General features: G+C 48.2%; 1 protein-coding gene across 4 annotated transcripts; it reads right to left on the bottom strand.

The window, feature by feature from the left end:
* Nucleotides 1-754: 754 nt before the first annotated feature.
* Nucleotides 755-21,066, bottom strand: MTHFR (methylenetetrahydrofolate reductase). Of its 4 annotated transcripts, none has more exons than XM_055002006.1 (13): nucleotides 20,916-21,066; nucleotides 17,720-17,860; nucleotides 15,399-15,668; nucleotides 14,113-14,351; nucleotides 13,047-13,157; nucleotides 10,683-10,876; nucleotides 9,620-9,870; nucleotides 8,653-8,787; nucleotides 7,848-8,028; nucleotides 7,264-7,446; nucleotides 3,751-3,852; nucleotides 2,303-2,422; nucleotides 755-1,547 (listed from the first exon to the last, which is right to left on the bottom strand). In XM_055002006.1, exons 2-13 carry the CDS (start codon nucleotides 17,743-17,745, stop codon nucleotides 1,350-1,352), a joined length of 2,010 nt encoding a protein of 669 aa, XP_054857981.1. In that variant the 5' UTR covers nucleotides 17,746-17,860; nucleotides 20,916-21,066; the 3' UTR covers nucleotides 755-1,349. The 4 variants fall into 4 exon arrangements, with proteins under 4 accessions (XP_054857981.1, XP_054857980.1, XP_054857982.1 ...); XM_055002005.1 differs by lacking the exon at nucleotides 20,916-21,066 and adding an exon at nucleotides 16,693-16,902 and having other exon boundaries at nucleotides 17,720-17,736; XM_055002007.1 differs by lacking the exon at nucleotides 17,720-17,860.
* Between the last annotated feature and the right edge of the window lie 66 nt (nucleotides 21,067-21,132).

Here is a 21,132-nt window from a genome sequence, read left to right as displayed (position 1 = left end):
TGTGGACGGTTTATCTGTGAGGTCACGCTGTGGTACTGAGCAGCTTACCTTGCCGGAAAGAGTTGGAGAGGGCTGCTAAACTCCTTTCCCTGTTACTGGTCACCTACCCTCCTTGCCACATGGGGCAACAGAACAATAAACATTGGCAGCCTCAGACAAGAATGGCTGTATTCGGTTGCACAACAAACTGAACAGAGAGAATCCCAGGGCTTGGATGCCCCCCCGTTTCAATGTTCCTACAAGTTTGCAGAAACATGCCCAAAGGTTTTCTGATTGGCTGTTGTGAAACATGAGAAGGGTGCAGGTTCTTATGCAGAATCAGGGAAAGAATTAGGAGGAAGTTCAGGCTTTGCTAAGGTTGGAAAATGCCCCTTAGGGACCAAGGCTCAAACTGGACACCACCCAGCAGGGGCCTGGTACTTAGCCTACCCAGATATCAAGGACTATGCATGTACTCTGGAACTTGGCCTACCCAGGTATCGAGTGCAGCAGTAAGTGTATGTAACACTGGTCCTTGGAACTGGCAGGCATTACGAAGCTGCCAGGCCAGGGATAAATTCTATGAGCCTGGCTAAGACAGTAGAGCTTCCAGCCTCTTGAATTTCAAACTCTTAAATTCAAGGTTTGCATGTCACACATGGCAGCTCTAGATTCAGGGGTGAACAACTACAACCCTGACAATATCAATCTATGGACAGTAAAAGGGAGTTTTCCTAGATTCTCTGACCATTCCAGAACACAACTTATGGACGCATCAATTATGTACATTTATTTTTTTTTACACATTTAAATATCTGACAAGTTCACCCAGTAGGTTAAAAAAGGGACCTAGAAAGAGTCCTTCATTCTGCATCTTAGAAAATAAACCAAAATAAATAGCTAACCAAATCCCCAAGGTTTGTGGAGGTCTGCTGGGTCAGAAGTCCCAGCATATGTTGTTCTGGACTGGAGACTATAGAACCGTCAATCAGCTTAATAGCCAATTAAAAGGCATCGCACTGTGGAAATGGCTCAGAACTTTTTTTTTAGAGTGCAACCCAAGAACGTGCGTGTTGGCGTTGAGAAGGGCGAGGTCAGGGGGAGGCCAGTAAGGTTTCAAGCTGCCCTTAGTCTTGTGACTGAGGTTAAAAAAAAAAGGGTAAGATTTAAAACCAGAAGGTAAGTTTTAAAACTGGATCAGATGGGAGGACGAACACCCTTGTGCACGGTAAGTGGTCACCAACTAGAGGAAGAGGAAGGGGGAAGCATAGCCAGAGGCACTCTCTGGAGGAGTGTTGGGGGACGCTGCAGCTCCATCTTGCAACCCGAGTCTGAGCGTGCTTCCGGCCGGATCACCTGGGGGACCTTGTTCATTGGCGGGCTGGACAGTTCAACAATTCAAAAGTGTCCTCCACTACCTGCCAGAGGCAGTTGTCGAGGGGGAACTCATTGTCCACCAGGTTCACCAAATAGTAGTTGTCGTGAATGTACTGGATGATCATGCGGGAGGGAGACTCCTCTTCGTACAGCTTGGCCCACTGCTCGATCCACAGAGCAAAGGCCTCATCCTGTCCAAGAAGAGCAGAGAGAGAGAGAGAGAGATGGGTTACTGTGGTGTGTGTGCATGTGCTAAAAATGGGTCATCTCTGGCAATTTAACTTGCAGGACAGTGGACTCAAGACTGCAAACTGCAGGAATGTTTGGGGAGTTCAGACAGGTTCAAACCTGTCCTCGGGGCCACAAAAAGAACAATTCCCCCCCCCCCAGTTTAACAAATCCTTGCTGTACATTTATATCTCGATCTCATGGGGCACAAAGCCCTACAAAATGCTCAAAGGGCAGCCCATGCACCAAATCCTTTACCCTTTGAGTCTGTGACAACATTTCTGGTGTGCGGGTTCAATTTCCACCAAACCGGAGGAAGGTTTTTAAGAGCAGCAGCAGAGCCTGCCAGGCTGTCCCTTGGCAGGCTGGGGGCCGGCAAGCAGGGCTGAGAGGCAGAGGGAGAGGAGTGGCCGACCAGCTGCCGCAGGTACAGTGTCCCTTTGCTCTGCACAGAGAGAGCCTTTTCCTCCTTGCTGGAGGAGAGGGAGCTGTCTTCCAGAAGGAAGCTCCTAGGCTCCCCCAACTAAATTCCTGTAGCTTATGAGGATAGGGGGGAGGGGCTTTGAATGCCCCCTAGTGCCACCCCTGAACATGAGCAGGTATTGTGTGCTGGTATGTTAAAACGCGTGGGAGGGAGCATGGAGGTAAGAGCGCTCATTCCTAAATGTTTGCAGGGCAGGTCTGGATGCATCCATCTTTGTTCATGGGGACCTCTCACCTTCCAGTACATGAAGCTAACCGGATCCACTACTGTCGGCTGAACGATCTCCCTGCCGGGGAAGATGCCCCATGTCACGGCATTCGGCTGCAGGTCGTGGGCATTGGTGATGTTTTCACCCTGCCAACAGGAAGGGGGAAAGGTTAGAAAGCGGAAGCAGCCAGGGCTCGTTTCTTCCCGAGGTCCCGTCCTTTAATCATTGCAGATTTTACCCTCTCCATCTTCAAATGATTGCTCTCTTCAACTACCTGAATGGCGAAGAGGGCATGACCACTTCTTTGCTGCTCCAGAGAGTAAGGCCAGATCCTTGGGGGGGGCCTAAGTTGCAGGGGAGGTTCCAGTTGAACATTACGAAGGGAAAGAGCGGTGTCACCTAGGACCCAATTATAGAGGGAGGAGGGGGTCTCTCCCACACTTGAGGTTTCCTAGGCAGCCTTCTGCTCTGGATTCTCTAGCTTTGAATTGCCTGCCAGGGTTGGATTAGATAGCTATAAGGCCTCTTCCAACTTGAGGACTCTCGTATTTAATGCCCCAAAGAACAAACCCTTTCTCCTTCTGCCTGGGTGGGTTTGATCCAGATGCTTGGCTGCTCTCCCTCTGTGGCCAGTAGGAGCCAGGCTTCCAAAAGGAGCTGGCCTGGAAGAGGAGCCCCGCCCTCCACATTAATCTCTGCCATCCAACTGTCTGTGCAAGGGTTTAACAAACGTTCTCTAAAGCTCAAACACGGAAAGGAAGACGACTGGGTGAAGCCTTCATCGGTGAATCTACGCTACTGCCCAGCTGAAAAGCAGAAGGAAAGCTGGCCTTTAATTTGGGACAGAGCCTCACATTCTGTTATGCAAAGATGTCCGGGAAACTGGCTCTTCGTCCCAAGGGGAAAAGAACTCCACGCAGCCTTGCTGGAAGAATCAGCTGAGATTCGAATCAGGAGCCCTTTGATCTGTGCACATGTCAAGTGCCACTAAAGGATGCAAAGGAGAGGAAGAGGTGGTGGACCCTCCAGCCACGTCTCACTCTACCCCTTGGTCCCTCCTGACCTGGCCTGGCTATAAATGGTACTGGGTCAGTAGCCAGACTCTACGTTTGCTACGCCTTGGTAGTCTGCCTCCTGCACGGTGCCGCCTTCTCTTCTGCTGCCTGGTCGGCTCCTTTTCCCCATCTCCTCGACTCCCTGCCTGCTTCTGGTGGGTTCTCAGTTTGGACCACGGTCTGCAGTGGAGGCTGCCTCCTAGCAGACAACCCACTTGTGTGCCCAGTGCAGCCCTGACCTCGGTGGGGTTTGCACTTCAGTCCCTGCCTGCCTGCGCCTCAACACCAAGGCTTGCCTTCTGAATACCACTCACGGCTTTTCTCCTGCTCTCGAGCCCAAGTCCACCCATCTTTGTTTGCCAAGTTTCTATAGTAACATTTGTGCACCAGCAATCTGAGAAATGGCCACCAGGGCACACCTTGACATTGACGATGTGGTAATTCACTCGCTGCCCATATTTCTTCAGGACCGTCTGGAGAGCTGTGACGTTCTCGCTGGAGGTGAAGAACTCCAGGTAAGCCTGCAAGCAGTCAAAAGGAAACATTATGGTGGGGGAACAAAAGCAGTAACAGTAATGATCTCCTTTCAAGTTTGGTGCACCTGTGGTACCCGTTAATTCCCAGACGGTGGCCCCTGGCATGTTCCTGCACCACATCTGCTAGGACGATGCAAGAAAGAAAGGTCCCGATGAGTCCCCAAATACCCACATGAAGAGGCGGATGCTCTCTGCATCACCCATTCACCTGCAAAGTAGGCGGTCTGCTGTGTGATCGAGCCCTCTCTCCTCTCAAGCAGCTCTCTGGCCAAACTAGCATTCGCTGCCTCCTGTTCCTTTCAGCTCTGATTCAAGGCAAGCCAGACAAGAACCACTGAAATGGAGGCCCAAGTTCTGGCAGGGGTCAAAGGCCCACACCTGGATTTATCCAGGATTAAATTGCAAAAACGTCACTTGGCAGCGTTGGTGCTGGCTGAAGGCTTGACCCGTCTCACCTGCTTTTGGTTTCTTTCTCCTTATAGCAAAGGGATTTATTATGCCTTTGGGCATGCACAATTAGCATGCAGGCCCGTTTCAGTGTTAAAAAATAATAACGTAGGCCTAGCGTGTTGCCCAGAAATGCAGTCTCTCCCGATTGCGGTCTGAAATAGGGAAATCTCCTTCCCCCCTCCACCACCACGCTGCCCATCAATGGCGCTGGCAGTCCAGACTGGATTCTTGTTTCATACAAGAGGACACAAAAGACGGCTGTTCCTGTTGGAGAAGCAAAAGTGCCCCCCCCATCCTCAGTTTTACTTTCACTTGTTCCAATTTAAGTCTATGTATTGCCAAAGCAAATTTTATTGGCATCAATTGATCACAAAACTACAGACAACCTGGGTAATTCCTCCAATGGGGCAAACAGCAGCTTCCTGGCGCCCTCTGAAGCCAGGAAAACAGCCAAGGGGGAGGATCACCCCCCCCCCCGCTTAAGCCCAAGCTGTGGCCCCAATCAAAATCTGTGTGTGTGTGTCACACACAGAGACAGACACATTATTGGAAAACTGTTCCGGTGTCATCCAGGGGCTTGTCTAGCTTGACCTTGATCTTCCTGGGCAACGCTTCTAAAAATAATTCAAGACATAATGGGATGTTCCCCATCTCTAGCTATATAATGAAAATTCCTGGCTCTTTCTGCCACCACATGGAGAACAGCTACTTAGGATTCTGCTGAGCTGTGAGCTGCAGCTAAAACGTTGTGTTGCCTCTTCCTGGCAAAGAGGCCGTCTGTCTCCACCCAGCCACAGACTGGTATTAGCCACAGACAGCCACAGACAGAGAAGAGAGCAGGACAACACATTTGTATGAAGGTTGTTGTGGGTTTTCCGGGCTGTATTGCCGTGGTCTTGGCATTGTAGTTCCTGACGTTTCGCCAGCAGCTGTGGCTGGCATCTTCAGAGGTGTAGCACCAAAAGACAGAGATCTCTCAGTGTCACAGACACATGTCCTCTCAGTGTGACACTCAGAGATCTCTGTCTTTTGGTGCTACACCTCTGAAGATGCCAGCCACAGCTGCTGGCGAAACGTCAGGAACTACAATGCCAAGACCACGGCAATACAGCCCGGAAAACCCACAACAACCATCGTTCTCCAGCCGTGAAAGCCTTTGACACATTTGTATGAAATTGGATCGTACTGACGGGAATGGGAACAATGTGCTAAGACAAGCCACTTTTTTGTTCATTATTTCCTGGTATTTAACATTTCATAAGAAAGGAACAGCAAAGATCAAGAGGGTGTGTTAAAAGCCAGGCAAGCAAGAGGCCTAATTTTGTACTGGGGGACCATTTCACTGTGTGGGGGGTGAATTGTAAGGGGGCTACCCACAGCGGGTCCTGATGGGCTCTTAACGAGGGCTTTGACCTTCACAGCCGAGCTCCTTTTGTGTTCCTTTTGTGTTAATCGCAGCACACGCAGACTTGCTAAGACCCCTTAATCTCTTGGCCCCTCTGCTGTGCAACTGGCTGGCCCGGGAGATCACAGACCCTGGCGCCCCCTCCCCAATTTCTCATTCATTATTCCCCACTTGAAATATCCCCACCTCCTGTCCTAAGGGTGTGTGTGTGTGTGTGTGACCTTTCTTTCCCTCAACCACTTGCAGCACCTGCAGGCCCAACAGAGCTGGGCTTCACCCTGCCCTGCTGCCACACAGCTGTTCCGCCAACCTGCGTTCTCCAGCAGGGTTCTACAGCCATAATGCAGAGGTCTGCCCTCACACAAAGGAGAAGGGAGGTGCCCGGGTGCATAAGTATGCCAGAGCAGTGCCCACTCCTTATCTTGTAACAAGTTTCTTCTGTGGTTGCAAACAAGGTGCCCTGACACCTTCCCGCAATGCTGTTTTGTTACCGAACACGGGAGGAGAAGTTCGGTGCCCTTCTGTCTCGAGCGCCCCTCTGAGAAAAGTGAACAACTGTAGTGCCCAGGCCAGTTGGTTCATGAAATTTGTTCCCTGCACCAAAGATCAATTTAAATTGCAGATTTAAAGCAAGGTCCTCCTTTTGTAATTCAAACATTGTTTAACCCAAATGGACACAGAGAAGAGCTGCTGTAACAATTAACAACAATTAATCAATTAATGGCTTGCAGCTAGGCAGAGCCACTCTTGTGCTCATGAGTAGGGCTGCTACAATAAAGTTGGTTAGTCTTAAAGGTGCTACTGGACTCTACTATTACTGGATTCTTTACTCAGTTTTGTGACAAAGTGAGCTTTGACTCACCAAAGCTTATATCCTGGAAAATTTTGCATCTGACAAAGAGAGCTGTGGTTCTCGAAAGCTTGTGCTACAATAAAGTTGGTTAGTCTTAATGGTGCTACTGGACTCTTTACTATTTTGGAAAATTTTGGTGAATTTTAAGATGCCACTGGGGTCAAATTTTCTGTTATCTAGAAAAGCTGGCTTTAAACTCATTGTGTTTGACAGAAGATAATGGACTGTGTTTTTAAAAGGCTTAAGCGTAGATCTCTGATGCAGACTTGCATTGTGTTAGATTAGAAAACACCATCAGGTAAACTTTTTAAAACAGCCGACCAAAAACAAACCTTTCGTAGTTTAAGAAAAGCCATTTGTTTTTATCCATCCCGCTCCACCCTGGGTACTCAGGATGGCTAAGGGTATTTAAAAGGGGAAGAAATGGGCCTCCGAAGCTGCCTCACATCCACCAGCTCCTCCAAACAGTCTTCTCGGACTCGCAGTGGATTTCCAGAGGGACAGGCAGAGAGAGGTCTTCTTGTAGCACTTTTCATCTGAGATCCTTTGAGTGGTGGTTCCAGGACTGAACTCTCTCCACGCAAAGCAGGCACGTGGACACGGTGCCCTAACACCCCTCCCCTGCTGCTATATGGAAAACCAAGATTCCGAAGGGAGGAGGGAAGAGACACACGGACAGAGCCAATACCTTCTGAAAGACGTAGCCCCCGCTAGGCCCCCAGCCCACGATGGGGTCGGTGGACGGCTTGCCGTTGATGTTCGGCTGGGAATTGATGGTCAGGATCCCTCTTTTGTTCACCTTGGCCAGCTCCTCCTTCAGCAGGTTGGTCTCGGGAGCTAGGGGGTCGTCATTCCAGGGCAGGCAGGTCACCTACAGAGAGGCCACAGAGTTGATAAATAGCAGGGGGGAGGGAGAGGGTGCACCCAAAGCCATTTTCTCAGCCCCACAGCCGAGGGGCAGGAACGGAGGGAAGCACCCTGCCTTTTAGCCAGGAATCCACCAATGGGCCTGGAAGCCAGACATCATTTCTAGTGCCATTCTTTCAGATCAGCATTCTTGCTTCCTGCTCCAAAGGGGGGTGAGGCAAAGCAAGTGTGATTTTGACCTAGCAAGGCTTTTTTATTTTAAAAAACAGGATGAGCAGCGGCAGTTAAGTTTGTAATAATCCTTCCACTGCTACCACCCTCCAACCACTCCCCACCCCAGACCCTGAAGCACGCTCTTTCTCCATGTGGGATCTCTCATGCTTCTCGGCAGCAAAAAGCCCTCACCTTCTGGCCGTCCTTGTTGGCCTCTCCGGCGATGTAGCACCTGAACACCTCAAAGACGCTCTCCTCGCTGGTCAGCTCCTCACCCCACATCTTCAGGAGCTCCTCCCGAGGTGACTTGCTCTTCAAGTAGAAGAGGTAATAGTCCTTGAGCTCCCCAAAGGCTGGAGAGGATGAATTACCCCTGAGGGTTTGGGGGAGAGGGGCAGGTTAGTGGAGGGAGAAGGGGGAAACCCCACCCTGAAGGACGAGAGGCGGCATGCAGAGAGAGATCACTGTCCATGCAGAGCGTCCATGCACAAATGGGCTCCCCGTGGATGTTGCTAGGCAACAGAAAACAAGACTGAGGAGTGAAGAGTCCAGTAGCACCTTTAAGACTAACCACAGCTCTCTTCGTCAGATGCATCGCCAGCTTTCGAGAACTACAGCTCTCTTCATCAGATCAGAGCTGTGGTTCTCGAAAGCTGACGATGCATCTGACAAAGAGAGCTGTGAATCTCAAAAGCTTATGCTACAATAAAGTTGGTTAGTCTTAAAGGTGCTACTGGACTCTACTATTTTGCAACTACAGACTCACACGGATCTAAGATTAATGAGGACTACTTATTTTAGTGTCACTTTTAATTAATTTGGACATTAGGGTTTTCCCCATTTTTATTGTGCAACGCTCTGGATTTTACAAGAAACGAGCATATAAGGAAGAAAGTCATTATCACCCCCTAGTTCTGCAAGGCCACTGCCGGCCTCATCTCATCACCGTTTCCCAGCCCAACCCAATTCTTCTACAGTCCCACCATCAGGCACTCACCAGCGGCCGTTGGGAAACTCATCCCATTCCTGAGTTCGGTAGATGTAACTTTTGGGCCTGGAAGCCCAGAAAATGGGCCGGACGTCTTCAACTCGCCGCTTGGGGTTAGCACTGATGGCCCATGGCAAGGGCCGCCTGCGTGGGTAGGAATAAAACAGCCGCATGAATATTTGTTTCTTGCATCCAGTTCAATTTCCTCTTTTCCTCTGAATTCAAACTGGACGCATGCTTTACTCTTATGCCCCCAAAGGCTGGCTTTTGATAGCCACCCAGCAGCTGATCTTCAAAGATATACTGCCTTGGCCAGGCCTCTAAGGAGCTCAGGGCAATTCTCCCCCTTCTTTTACCCCATTATAACCTTGTGAGGTTGGTTAAGCTGATAGGCGCCAACTGGCTCTGGGACACCCACAGCGCAATCCTATCCAGAGTTACTCCAGTCTAAGTCCGTTGATTTCAGTAGGCTTAGACAGGAGTAACCTTGTACAGGACTACACTGCCGGTGACTTTCACCACTGAGATGGGATTTGAACCCAGGTTTCCCTGTTCTATCTCCAGCTCTTATCAACTGCACCAAACTGGACAATGGAAGTTCCATTTAGCTACCACTGCTGTGAACAGACCTCTCCTCCTCCCTGCTGAAGCCATTTAAGTAACCATCACATCATCTTGTGGCAGAGAGTTCCGTAAGTTAAATATGCATTACACTTTTTTTTCCGGTCTGTCCTGTATCTACTGCCATGAATGTCATTGAGGGCCCCCCAAATTCTAATATTACCCTCCCCCCTTTTGTTAATAGGCCTGTATTATTGGTCTCTCGTGCGTGTTATGGGAAGCCAAAGGACCGCTACCAATTTGCTTCCTGAGCACTTTCAGGAAGTACACCCATCCCTTGAGTCCTCCTTCGGTCAATGTGCCTGCTGCTACCCCAGTGGAGCTGCTCCTGAGAGGCTTATCCTGTACTGCCTACCTGGGGTCCTCCTTCCGGAGGCCCAGGCGCCTAAGCACCTCCATGGTGGCCACTTCCCGGTTGAGAGTGTAAAAATGGAGGCCGTGCACCAAGCCGCTGTCCAGTAGCTCCCGGCACATGGTCACTGCCAGATCAATGCCATAATTTCGTATGGCTGCATCGTTGTCCTTGATGGGCTCGATGACGTCCTTGATCTCCTGAGGCACCTCCAGCTTAGACAGTTTCACAAGCTGGCGCAGAGAATGATAACCCTGAATTGGAGGAACAAAGATTTCCACTCAAAAATAGTTAACCAATCATGTATTGCTGATCACGGCCGAGTCTGCTAGTCCTCAGAGGGTAGACCAGATTCAAACAGCATGTGGTGGGATGGAAATAACGGGTTTTTTTGATTGTGTAAAATAATCCTGAGAGTAGAAAGCTAGTACAGAACCGTCTGGAAATCTTTCTCCCCAGTAGATCAGGGATTTAAAGGGGGAAGAGGAGAGAACACTGACAATAATATCTGCCCCTGCATTCCTAAAGTACTATAGACTACCTCTTCATTCTCCTTTTTATTCTAACATGAGTTTCTTTGAGGTTCATGTTAAAATTCACACTAGGCCACAAGTGCTTAAGCAAGGACAGAAAACCAACAGGCTTTAGAGCGTCACAAGACCCCCATTATTTTTTGTGCCGTTTCTCTGCTCAGTCACTCAGCAGATGCTGTGAATAACCAGTGGTCACCAATGGTGACCCAGCTATTTCACCTTTTAAAGTGTTTATCTGTAGTAGTAGTAAGACCAAATTCGAGTTCAGTAGCACCTTGCAGATGAACAAAATTTTAAAATTTTCACGCGTCAAAGCGCACTTCGTCAGGTATCTCTGTTGCATACTCTGGATTTTTTTTTAATCTTTAAGGTGCTACTGCACTTGAACTTTGATCCCTTTTAAAGGTAAGTACTTATACAAATCGATAGCAACAAATAATTTAACCATATTAAGGCGTTTTTGCTCAGATGCTAGAAGCCATGACTTTGGCATCTGCTGGGAAACCTTCCTGCTCCACCCAAAGTGGTCTCACCTGTATGGGAAATATCCCAGGCAAGATGGGGCAAGTGATGCCGATGGCCTGGCAATCCTCCAGAAACGTGAGGAATGTCTCTGACCTGAAGAAGAGCTGCGTAATGATGAAGTCGGCTCCTGCTGAGACTTTCTCCTTCAGGTGCTTCAGGTCGTCCATGTAGCTCTCTGCCTCCGGGTGGCCTTTGGGGTAGCCTGTTGTGGTCAATGGGAAGACATGGGGTTGTTTCCCTCTCTATTACTAAATGTTACAAAATATCTGTCCTTTGCAAAATACCAAGGCATTCCAACTTCTCCACAATGATAATCAACCATCCTATAACCTGCATCTCTCCCCTACAGGAACTTAAAAGCATTGGATTTTGTGAACTCTCCTCGTTTGGGAATCTTTCTTTGATCCAAGAGGAGTTAGCCATATTCGTCTGTGGTAGCAAAATAGTAAAGAGTCCAGTAGCACCTTTAAGACTAACCAACTTGATTGTAGCAGAAGCTTTCGAGAACCATAGCTCTCTTCATCAGTTGCATCTGATGAAGAGTGCTGGGGTTCTTGAATGCTTATGCTACAATAAAGTTGCATCTGACGAAGAGAGCTGGGGTTCTCGAAAGCTTATGCTACAATAAAGTTGCATCTGATGAAGAGTGCTGGGGTTCTCGAAAGCTTATGCTACAATAAAGTTGCATCTGACGAAGAGAGCTGGGGTTCTCGAATGCTTATGCTACAATAAAGTTGCATCTGATGAAGAGAGCTGGGGTTCTCGAAAGCTTATGCTACAATAAAGTTGCATCTGATGAAGAGAGCTGGGGTTCTCGAAAGCTTATGCTACAATAAAGTTGCATCTGATGAAGAGTGCTGGGGTTCTCGAATGCTTATGCTACAATAAAGTTGCATCTGACGAAGAGAGCTGGGGTTCTCGAAAGCTTATGCTACAATAAAGTTGCATCTGATGAAGAGTGCTGGGGTACTCGAAAGCTTATGCTACAATAAAGTTGCATCTGATGAAGAGTGCTGGGGTTCTCGAAAGCTTATGCTACAATAAAGTTGCATCTGACGAAGAGAGCTGGGGTTCTCGAATGCTTATGCTACAATAAAGTTGCATCTGACGAAGAGAGCTGGGGTTCTCGAAAGCTTATGCTACAATAAAGTTGCATCTGATGAAGAGTGCTGGGGTTCTCGAAAGCTTATGCTACAATAAAGTTGCATCTGACGAAGAGAGCTGGGGTTCTCGAAAGCTTATGCTACAATAAAGTTGCATCTGACGAAGAGAGCTGGGGTTCTCGAAAGCTTATGCTACAATAAAGTTGCATCTGACGAAGAGAGCTGGGGTTCTCGAAAGCTTATGCTACAATAAAGTTGCATCTGACGAAGAGAGCTGGGGTTCTCGAATGCTTATGCTACAATAAAGTTGGTTAATCTTAAAGGTGCTACTGGACTCTTTACTATTTTTCTTTGACCCAAGTAAGTTCTCTTCTGCTCTCTCATCTCCATCAATCTATACCCACAAGCAAGACTTTGACTGGCCTTAGCAGCCAACCATTCTTTGTGGTCCCTACCAACCCTGCTCCTCCTCTGAGCCCTCTGGCTGAACAGAGTCCAGGCTGGTATATGATGAACTTATGCTAGGCTTTGTGGCACTTAGAAGCAGCGAGAGAGGTATCTTCGAAGCTCAGAGAAAAATGAGACCAACCCATCTTGTGTGCACCAGAGGAAAGGAAAGGGTGTAGCCTGTCTCTCCCACCTGGCATGGAGTGAGATGACCCTCCCTTTCCATGCTCTACAATGTATGGAGCATTTAAGAAAGGGGGGCTGTCACTTTGCACAGGGCAATTCATGGCAGGCTACTGACAGAAAGGGATGAACGGTCACCTCCGGTCCGCCAGTTGTTGCATTTCTCAGCTCATGCCTGTAAAGGACCTCAGAGTTTACCTTTCTGCTCTCAGGTGTGGCTGCTTGGGAGCACCAGCCTTCCTGCTGCTTCATTTATTTATTTTTTAAAAACTTTTACCCCACTTTTATCCTTCACAAAGCAGCTGATAATAAAGCACAATTCCAAACAACTAAACGTTAATCCATAAACACACAAAGACCCAAAGAGAATACAGACTGGACTCGCAATCATTTTCAGCACCCTGGAACGCCGGCTTAAGCATTTCTGCCCTGTGCTTTTCCATGAAAACCGTAAAGGAGGCTCCCTTTGTGACAGACTCTTATTAATATTATATCCAAAAAAACCCTGCTTCTGTTGGTTTGCAGCCTAATTTCATTTCCCACTCAGATTAGCACTGGGGTTACCCTTTGAAGCCTAAGGGCAAAAACAAGATGGATAATGGAAGTTTTCCAGCACACAGAAAAGTCCAGGCTCCTTACCTGCCACACAGATATCAAAAAAATCTTCGAACTCAGAACGGATGTGCTTCACCAAGTCTGTGGCATAGTTGAAGCCATCCACTTCTTCTTGCCACTCCTCGCCTATTGGATCTGAGCAAGGAGAGAGAGAGTCTGAGCACCGTCTCCCTTCTAGCAAACGCAGTCCTCTGTAGTGCAGGCTTCACTTCATGCGCACTCTCCGTATTCTTTTTTCCAGCCTTAAAGCCACACTTTGAGAGCAGAGAAGTCCACAGAACAGTTTCTTCTACCAGCCTGAAAAGACCCATCTCGGGTCGATGTTCAAGAGAGCCTGGCTCTACGGCAGAATGGGATTTTATCTATCTATTTATTTATTTATTTAATTACATTTTTAGACCGCCCTCCCCATCAGACGGGCTCAGGGCGGTTTGATAACAAATTAAAAACAGTAAAAACATTATAAAAACATTAAAACATCGTATAAAAAAACATTAAAATTGGTGGGTGTAGAATATTAAATATTACAATGCAGCATTGTCCTGCATGGGTGGTGGTGGGTCTTCAGTGGTATGGCCAGCGAGAGGACAGCCCAGCCCCCACCAAATGCCCGGTGGAACATCTCCGTCTTGCAAGCCCGGCGGAAAGATAACAAATCCTGCCGGGCCTTAGTTTCAGATAGAGAGTTCCACCAGGTCGGAGCAAGAACTGAGAAGGCCCTGGCTCAGGTAGAAGCCAGGTGGATGTTCAAAATGGCCCTGGAGCATGGAGAGCCAAGCCTGGACATGACCAATGGCAACAACAGGCAAAAGCTGGTCTATTGTGTCCTCCCCTGGCACTGTTGCCCAGGTCCCAACCAAGAAGCTCTGGACTGAGCTGACAGGTGAGATCTATGTCATCATTGCTGTGGCCAGCTGAGTCCAAACTGAGTGGCACCTGCACAGGGGTGGGGGCGTGGCTGCGACAGTCCCTGCAAGAGACGCCTGGAACTTTCCCAGTAAGCCACAGGGTCAATCCGCTCCTGCCTCGCTCCGGCATCACCTGACCACCCTTGCCCCTAATTCCATACAGGCGCATAACAGCCACTCACCCCCGCGCAATGCCATGATGTTTTTGAGGCCCAAGCGCTTGGCCTTGTGCAGGTGCGCGCTGATCGTCTCCTTCGTCTGGTTGCAACACGTCATGTGCAGAATGGTCTCCAGGCCACAATAGTTGAGCGCTGTGCTGGCGATCACCATGGAAGAGGTTTCTTTATCAGAGCCGGGGTCCCCAGCCGGGTGCCAGGTGACGTCGATGAAGAGTGGGCCCCCTGCCCCCATGCGGTCGAACCTGCCAATTTTACCCAGGCAAAGATACTGGATTGCAAAGACGGCCACTTGAGCAGTCAGAAGAGATCCGTTCAGCTGATAGCTCAAATATTTTCAAAGCATAAAAAGGTGAGATACTTTCATCATACTCAGGTTTGATACTTGTGCAAATTGAAAAAGTCATCATAAAAAAGTAACTTCTAAAAAACATTTTAACAATGCATGTAAAACATGGACAATTCACTGTTGTTGTTGGCTACAGGTTCAAAGCTGTTTTTAAAAAGGCAATAGCATACAAAATGAAAGAAAGCAACTATTAATAAACAAAAGCCAGTTTTTAAAGTATGTACTCCGTGTTCGGTGGGCAAGCTCTTCCTGTCTGGAAAGACCTGCAGCTTTACCAGGAGAAGCTTTGCTCCGTGCTAAGCTTGCCCGCCAATGCGGCAGGCCATCAGTTCTCATCCCTGCGCTTGCTAACAAATGACCCCAAAATGAAAGGGGGGGGCAGCTCCTTACTGGGTGCCGTTCTTGACTCCAAGCAGCATTTGCCAATGTTTGACTGCAGTCAAGGAACAAGCAGTCAACTGACGCTTGACTAGATGATCAATCAGCGTCCCAACCCTACTACAACCGAGCATAAAGCAAACTCGAGAAGCCAAGAATTATTTGCCGTCTGAGGTCAGTGACAACCTGTGTGACACAGACCCAGAGAGAGCAAGATGACAAAGGCCTAAAGAGGGTTGGGTTGAATTATTCACCACTAACGTTCAGGGTTACAGAGGCAGGCAATGGCAAACCACCTCTCTTAGTCTCTTGCTAGGAAAACCCCACCGAGGGTGGCCATAAGTCAGCTATGACTTGAGGGCAGGATTTCTTTTTCCCAATGCATAGAGGCCGTAATACCAGCCCAGGAGGGGGCATAACAGAAGAGGTCTTGCCCTGCTTGGCCCGCTGTCTCACTTTCATGCCCACTGCACTCTGGAAAACAGGGAACTTTGACTGCAACTTCGAATGTAACCCTCCTCTGTCCATCGCCTCCCTTCCCACCCCTCTGCAACTGCCCTGTCACCTGGAGATGAGGTTGACAGCCCCGTTGGCTGTCCGTGGGGGGAAGAACTCCAGGGAGAACCACTTGTCCCCGGACTCCTGCCTCCGGCGCATCTTTTCGCACAGGCGATCGTGCCGCTCGGCGTCAAGGACGGGGGTGGAGCACCGCGAGCTGTCCTTGGAGCTCTCGCTGCCGCTGCTGTTCCCGTCAGACCGTAAGCTGGTCATCCCGTTGCTGGAGCCAATGATCCCATTGCTGGCACTACAAGACTCGTTGACCATGGTGAGGGACCTGGAAGTATAAGGGGGAGGAAGGTGAGCTGCGTTGGCTCCTCTCTCTGTTTATTTTTGGGGCGGGTCTAGTGCAAATATTTTCATATAAAGTGAGCAGCTGTGATTTGACCCAGGCGGTTTCGCAATGCTGTGCTCTGTCTCGTCTCTAGCACTTTGGGGCATGCAGTGGTTCTATCGGGTCTTCTTTGTAAGTTCCAGTTTCCTGAGCAAGCCAGCACTGCACCGAAAAGCAGCAAGAAGTCACTACCAAGGCTGCGAATAAAGATGCTGAAAACTGGAAAGGAGGCCGCTGATTGTCTCGTATCAGCAGCAGTGATGATAAAGGGGCACTGGATTTAGCCCTCCCTCCTCCTTTTCATTGTTTATCTTTTGTCAACACCCCTGTGAGGGAGGACTCTCAGAGGGAGCTTACATTTTGCAGATCAGGGGAGCAGAGATTGCCCAAAGCGACTCAAGGAGAATTTATTGCAGAGCTGAGATTACAACCCACATCCAAGACCAAAGCCGGGAGGACATGTGCCTGACAAAAGGAGGCTGATTGCATTAAATGCCCCACGGGCTGTTCAGCAAACAAAAAGGGGGCCACGCCCAAAACAGGAGAGAAGCAAGAGGCAAGGGTGATAACATGGAATTTAGTCTATGACTCCTGATGCACTTCGGTTGTCTTCATCAGGAACGTTTCATCAACAGACGCAAACGGTATCTCCTAATAAAATACACTCCCGAGGAGTTTCACATCTACATGCACGCTTTCTTCAACCGGCCTCCTGCAACTTCCCGAGCGAATTCAGTCACGGCAGCACCCAGGGGATTTTCACCTAATCTGCTCTCGTATCTGTTCACGCAGCTGACAAACTGCCCACTCTGCTCTGCAGGCTCCTTAATGGGAAAACAGGGAAGAGGGGGAGAAACTGCCTGCCTTTTCCAAGGTTGCCGGTCAAACTCTCCAGCTGGGTGCCGGCACAGGAAGTTAACAGGGGTTATTCCCAAGGGGACAGCAAAACAAGACACCCGTCACTTGCCTGGTGTAGTGATTCTTTCTGGCCATTGTCCACTGGAGCCTGGAGTTCTGCTCACTGGACTTGCTCGTGCCCTCCAGTTTATTTATTCCAGCTGCCCACGTACGTCTCCAGCGAGGCTCAGCCTCACCCGACCTTTGACTGAGTTGGCCACCGCTTCTCTCCCTCATTCACTCTCCGTCTCCAAAATGGACCCCGTCCAATGGCCTCTGCCTTCACAACCAAATGCAAACAGCAATGCCCAAGGGTCCCACATGGGTTTGCATGCACAAAGCCAGCCCTCTAGGTGCATACACCAAGCCAGGTCTCCTCCAATCAGAGGCCAGCCTTTACCTGTAGATACCCTGCCTGGCTTGCCAATCGGACGCTAGCCCTGGCACCCCCTCCAATCAAAGGCAAGATTTGATCTCTGTCCACCAATGGCCAGCACCCTTCCCAGTGGAAAAGCCAGCCCCAGAGCTCTCCCTGCTTTGCTTGCTTAGCAGACACAAAAGCTGCAACTGATTAGCTCTTCAGGGCTGGCTCTGAGAGATTATTCTCCAGTGGGTTTTCCACCTGAGCTGCAAAAATACTTTCTTCCCCCCTTGCTGTGCAAGCTCAGTACCAAAAAAGGGAGATGCTGCACAATATCATTTTTAAAACTATAACACAGTTCTAAGACACCTTAAAAAGAGACTCATTATCAGAACCTCACTTTATCAGATGCATTTTTATTTTTGCTACTCTGGTCCAGTAGCGCATCTGTTTTGGACCCAAATCCAGTACAGACTGATCCTATATTCCTGACCAATGCAATTAACTACAAGCTGAAGACTTGGGGATTCTTCACCGTGCCCCCCAAAACCTCTCCCTTCCCCTTGTAGAACTCAAAACCTTGCTCACTATTTTGTGATATTTGGTTGTTCCTAATAAAACAGTACTTACGTGACTGTTTTGGAAACCTTTTCTATGAGCTACTAAAGCTGTCTTCAGACATAGTAAAGGGATGTAGTGGAGAGACAGACTGTTTAATCCTGTTGCCTATGCTAACCTCTGGCAATTGGAGTCTGTTCCCATGGGAGCGTTCACTTTGGCTCAAGATTAAGCTTGTGTAGGCTGATCTTGTACCCCTGACCAGCGCTCTCTCCAGTTGGCAGCAGTCCTGGAAAAGTTAACTCGGCTCAGATCTCTCCTGGACAAATGGAGAAAGGAATTTAGAACAATTACAACTGGAGCAGAAACCCAGTTGTGGCCTTGAGACTTAACAAGCTAACTCTGTTACCGCAGAAGAAAAAGAAGATGTGGATCTCAAAATCGGATCCAGTCCTACAAGAAATCACTATTATGCAAAGTGGTGCCTTTGTTCCTTAGAACTTCTTTGCGGGAGCAGATCAAGCAGCTATTTAATCGCACTTCAAACTGCAGCTGGCCTCTGGGAAGTGCCCCTTCCTTGTCCTTTGTCCCCAAATTCAGAGGTATCCTGCCTCTGGACATGGATGCTCCATTTAGAGCTACTGTCAGACCTATTCTGGAATCCCTTTCTCCTGGAAGCTAGCCCATTCTTCTGGAAATTGTGCAGAAGTTCAAACTGCCATTTGGTGGTCAGGAAAAGGGATGAGGTCAATGCCACGAGGAGAGGGGAAGATGCTCCTTATAATTAAATAATATTTTTTAAAATCTGCCCTGAGCTTCAGATGAAACCTATGAACAGAACAAAATAAATAGCATTTTCTCATGATCTTCCTGTCTGGTTAACGTGAATTTGCAAGAGCCGACCCAGTTTCCATCAGCAGGCCTGCCATAAAGCATGTTTGCAACCTCCGAGGTTATTTCCTCATTATTCAGCGCACAGCTAGTCCTGTCCTGTTGGTTTCTCGAAAGAAGCGGCTTGCTCTTGCTTAATAAGTTGGCAGCCTCACTGACCCCGATCCGTATAATGGAACGAACGCCCTGCACTTTCCAAGGTGCTGATTTCCCACACAAGGTGCTTGAGGTAGATGGGAAGCACCAATATGTTCCAGTTTCTCTCTGCTTAAAGAACGCCTGCCTGGACTAGCTTTCATGCCCATGCAGACACAGCCCTGTGGGCAATAGAATGAGCCTCTCATCGCTCTTTTTATTTTCCAGATGCAATCCCTCCACACCTCCCCACTCAGTTAGCAAAGTAAGTCTGCCTGCATCGCCTTGAACTTTGGGTACCTTTCCAACCCACCCTCTTCACGGATCTCCCCAAATGGCAGTGGTGCATTATACAACTGAAACAAACTAGGGTGCATGACGCCCACCTTTTCAGCCAGTTCCCATATAGTGAACCCCTCCTCAACAGGAGAAAAGCCTTTTAAACTGATATCTGAGGAGGGGGATATAATTTTCTTATGCACCAGATTAAGAAACAGTGACTGACACCATGGAAGGATGATATGAGGGCGGCCTTCCTTTAACTGCATTGTTGGATCACATCTCCTCTCCACCAGCACCTAAAAGAGCAAATTCATCTTTTAAGCATTACGCTATCTGCCAGATAGGTAAGATCTGCTCTTTGCCCCATTGAGAATCTAACATTTTTTGTTTCTTCCACAAACTGGAAGACAGAGTTTCCTTCAAACTAGGAGAACAACCTTTACAGATCCTCCTTCCTTGACCTCGATGTGCACAGAGGGGCCACCCCCAAATAGGCTTCTCTTGCTGCCCTCCTTCTTCCAACCCACCATATAAGGTGTGAAATAGTTTGGAAGAGGGAGAAGGCATATTTTTAGCACCGCACGGGTGACTGGAGGAGAGTCATAGGGTGGGGAATACTTCAGGGATTGTGAAACGGAAATATTCATCTGGAAAAAGGTTTAAGGTGGAGGAAAAGATGGGGATGAAATTTAAAGGGGGGGAGAATTATGATGGGGAAAACAATTTTAAAGTAGAATTGCGCATAGAGAAAATAGTATCTCTATACAGAATATTATTATGTAGTTTAAGCATTGCTTATTTACAATTTAGTGTTGGCATTGAGGGAACAATATTTGCAGAGGGCAGAAATAAAAGAAATGTCAAAGAAAGTAATCATGGAGAAGAGGATTAGATATGACTTTTTGCAATTACATTGTGTAACTTTGTTATAAAACATCATTTAAAAGTTGGCACCTTTTACCTTTACCTGCCTGCAAGCTGCCAATTTTCCTCTGCCCTTCCCTTTGGCATCCTGCCTCTGAGCCATGATTTTAAATCTCAAAGCACCCCAAAGCACTTTGGCAGGAAGCAGAGCACAGATCAAGTGAGGTCAGACAGAAGATAAAGGAGGCTGGCGTAACTGAAAGAGGGGGTGCCTGCGGGACGGGTATTGGCCAGGCCATCCCTGCAGAGGGGAAACAATTCTTTTCGTAAAAGGGAGAGGAATATTTATGGGGGTGTGTGTGTGTGTGATGAAGTGGGCTACCATGGAGGGGCATGACTTTCAAGAGGGAAAATGCATCTAAAAAGCAAAGGAGTGTGGAAGGAAGAAAAGAGAAGAAATTGAAGGGAAATGTGGAGGGATTCTGGAGGGCAATTTATGAACGTAATAAAATATTTTCTCCCTAACCCCAACCTAGGACTCAAGTTATTAATTATCTTTAGGAAGAATGGAGCGCTGAAGGAAAAATGCTATTAAAAGAGGGAGGAATGCTCATGGAGGGGATAATTTTGAGGGGAACAAACAGGCAGGCAAAGTGCATTCCTCTCTCAGTTATTTGGGTGCGCCTCTCTCTCTCTCTCTCTCTGCATGTATACTTATCCTTATTAATTGATTAAAGTTTAATTATCCTTATTAATTAATGGCCATGAGGCAGAATCATAAGGGGCAGCGGTGGAAATAATATTTTATTGGGCAGGCTGTTGGGTGTGGAGATTTTTTTTAAAAAAATTAAATTATATATATATTTAAATTTTAAATATATATTCAAATTGATATGAAATATATATAATTTTAGATATATATTTATAGTGAATCTATATATTATACAGATGATACATTTTAAGTATATGTTTGAATTTTAAATATATTTATTTCTTCATTTATTCTAGTGCCCCATTGGGAAGTTGTGAGGGGACAATCGGTTTTCTCCCCCCCCGGCCACAAAGGGTTAAAAATGAGCTCTCCCCCCCCCGCGGTTTCCAAAATGGTCTCTTCTAACTCCCCCCCCCCGGCCGGCCGTAACGGTTGGACCTTTCCGCGCGTGTCCGTGCGCGCACTCGCCCCCGTCCTCAAACTCACTCACCTTTCTTCGGGCATTCCCGCCGCTCTTCTCCTGACGTTTTAACCTGCCCGCCCGCCCGCGGCGCGAGCTCCGTCCGGCAGCGACGGAAGGGAAAGCAAGAAAGGACGCGGGCGGGCGCGCACACCTTCAAGTCCTCTCGCTCTCCTCTCATTCTCCCCCGCCCCGTTTTTTTATTTTTTGCGGGGACGCCCTGCTCACGTCTTTTGTGTTCGCGCTC

The sequence above is a fragment of the Eublepharis macularius genome, chromosome 17, assembly GCF_028583425.1.
Source record: "Eublepharis macularius isolate TG4126 chromosome 17, MPM_Emac_v1.0, whole genome shotgun sequence".
Taxonomy (NCBI): Eukaryota; Metazoa; Chordata; class Lepidosauria; order Squamata; family Eublepharidae; genus Eublepharis; species Eublepharis macularius.
This window is presented reverse-complemented; position numbering and strand designations above follow the sequence as displayed.

Excerpts from the sequence above, each read along its gene's own strand:
- MTHFR (XM_055002005.1), bottom strand. The coding sequence starts at position 16,859 with ATGAGGGAGAGAAGCGGTGGCCAACTCAGTCAAAGGTCGGGTGAGGCT. Across the intron at positions 13,158-14,112 it reads CATCATGGCATTGCGCGGGG|ATCCAATAGGCGAGGAGTGG; the intron begins GTGAGTGGCTGT and ends CTCCTTGCTCAG. Across the intron at positions 8,029-8,652 it reads GAGTTTCCCAACGGCCGCTG|GGGTAATTCATCCTCTCCAG; the intron begins GTGAGTGCCTGA and ends CCAAACCCTCAG.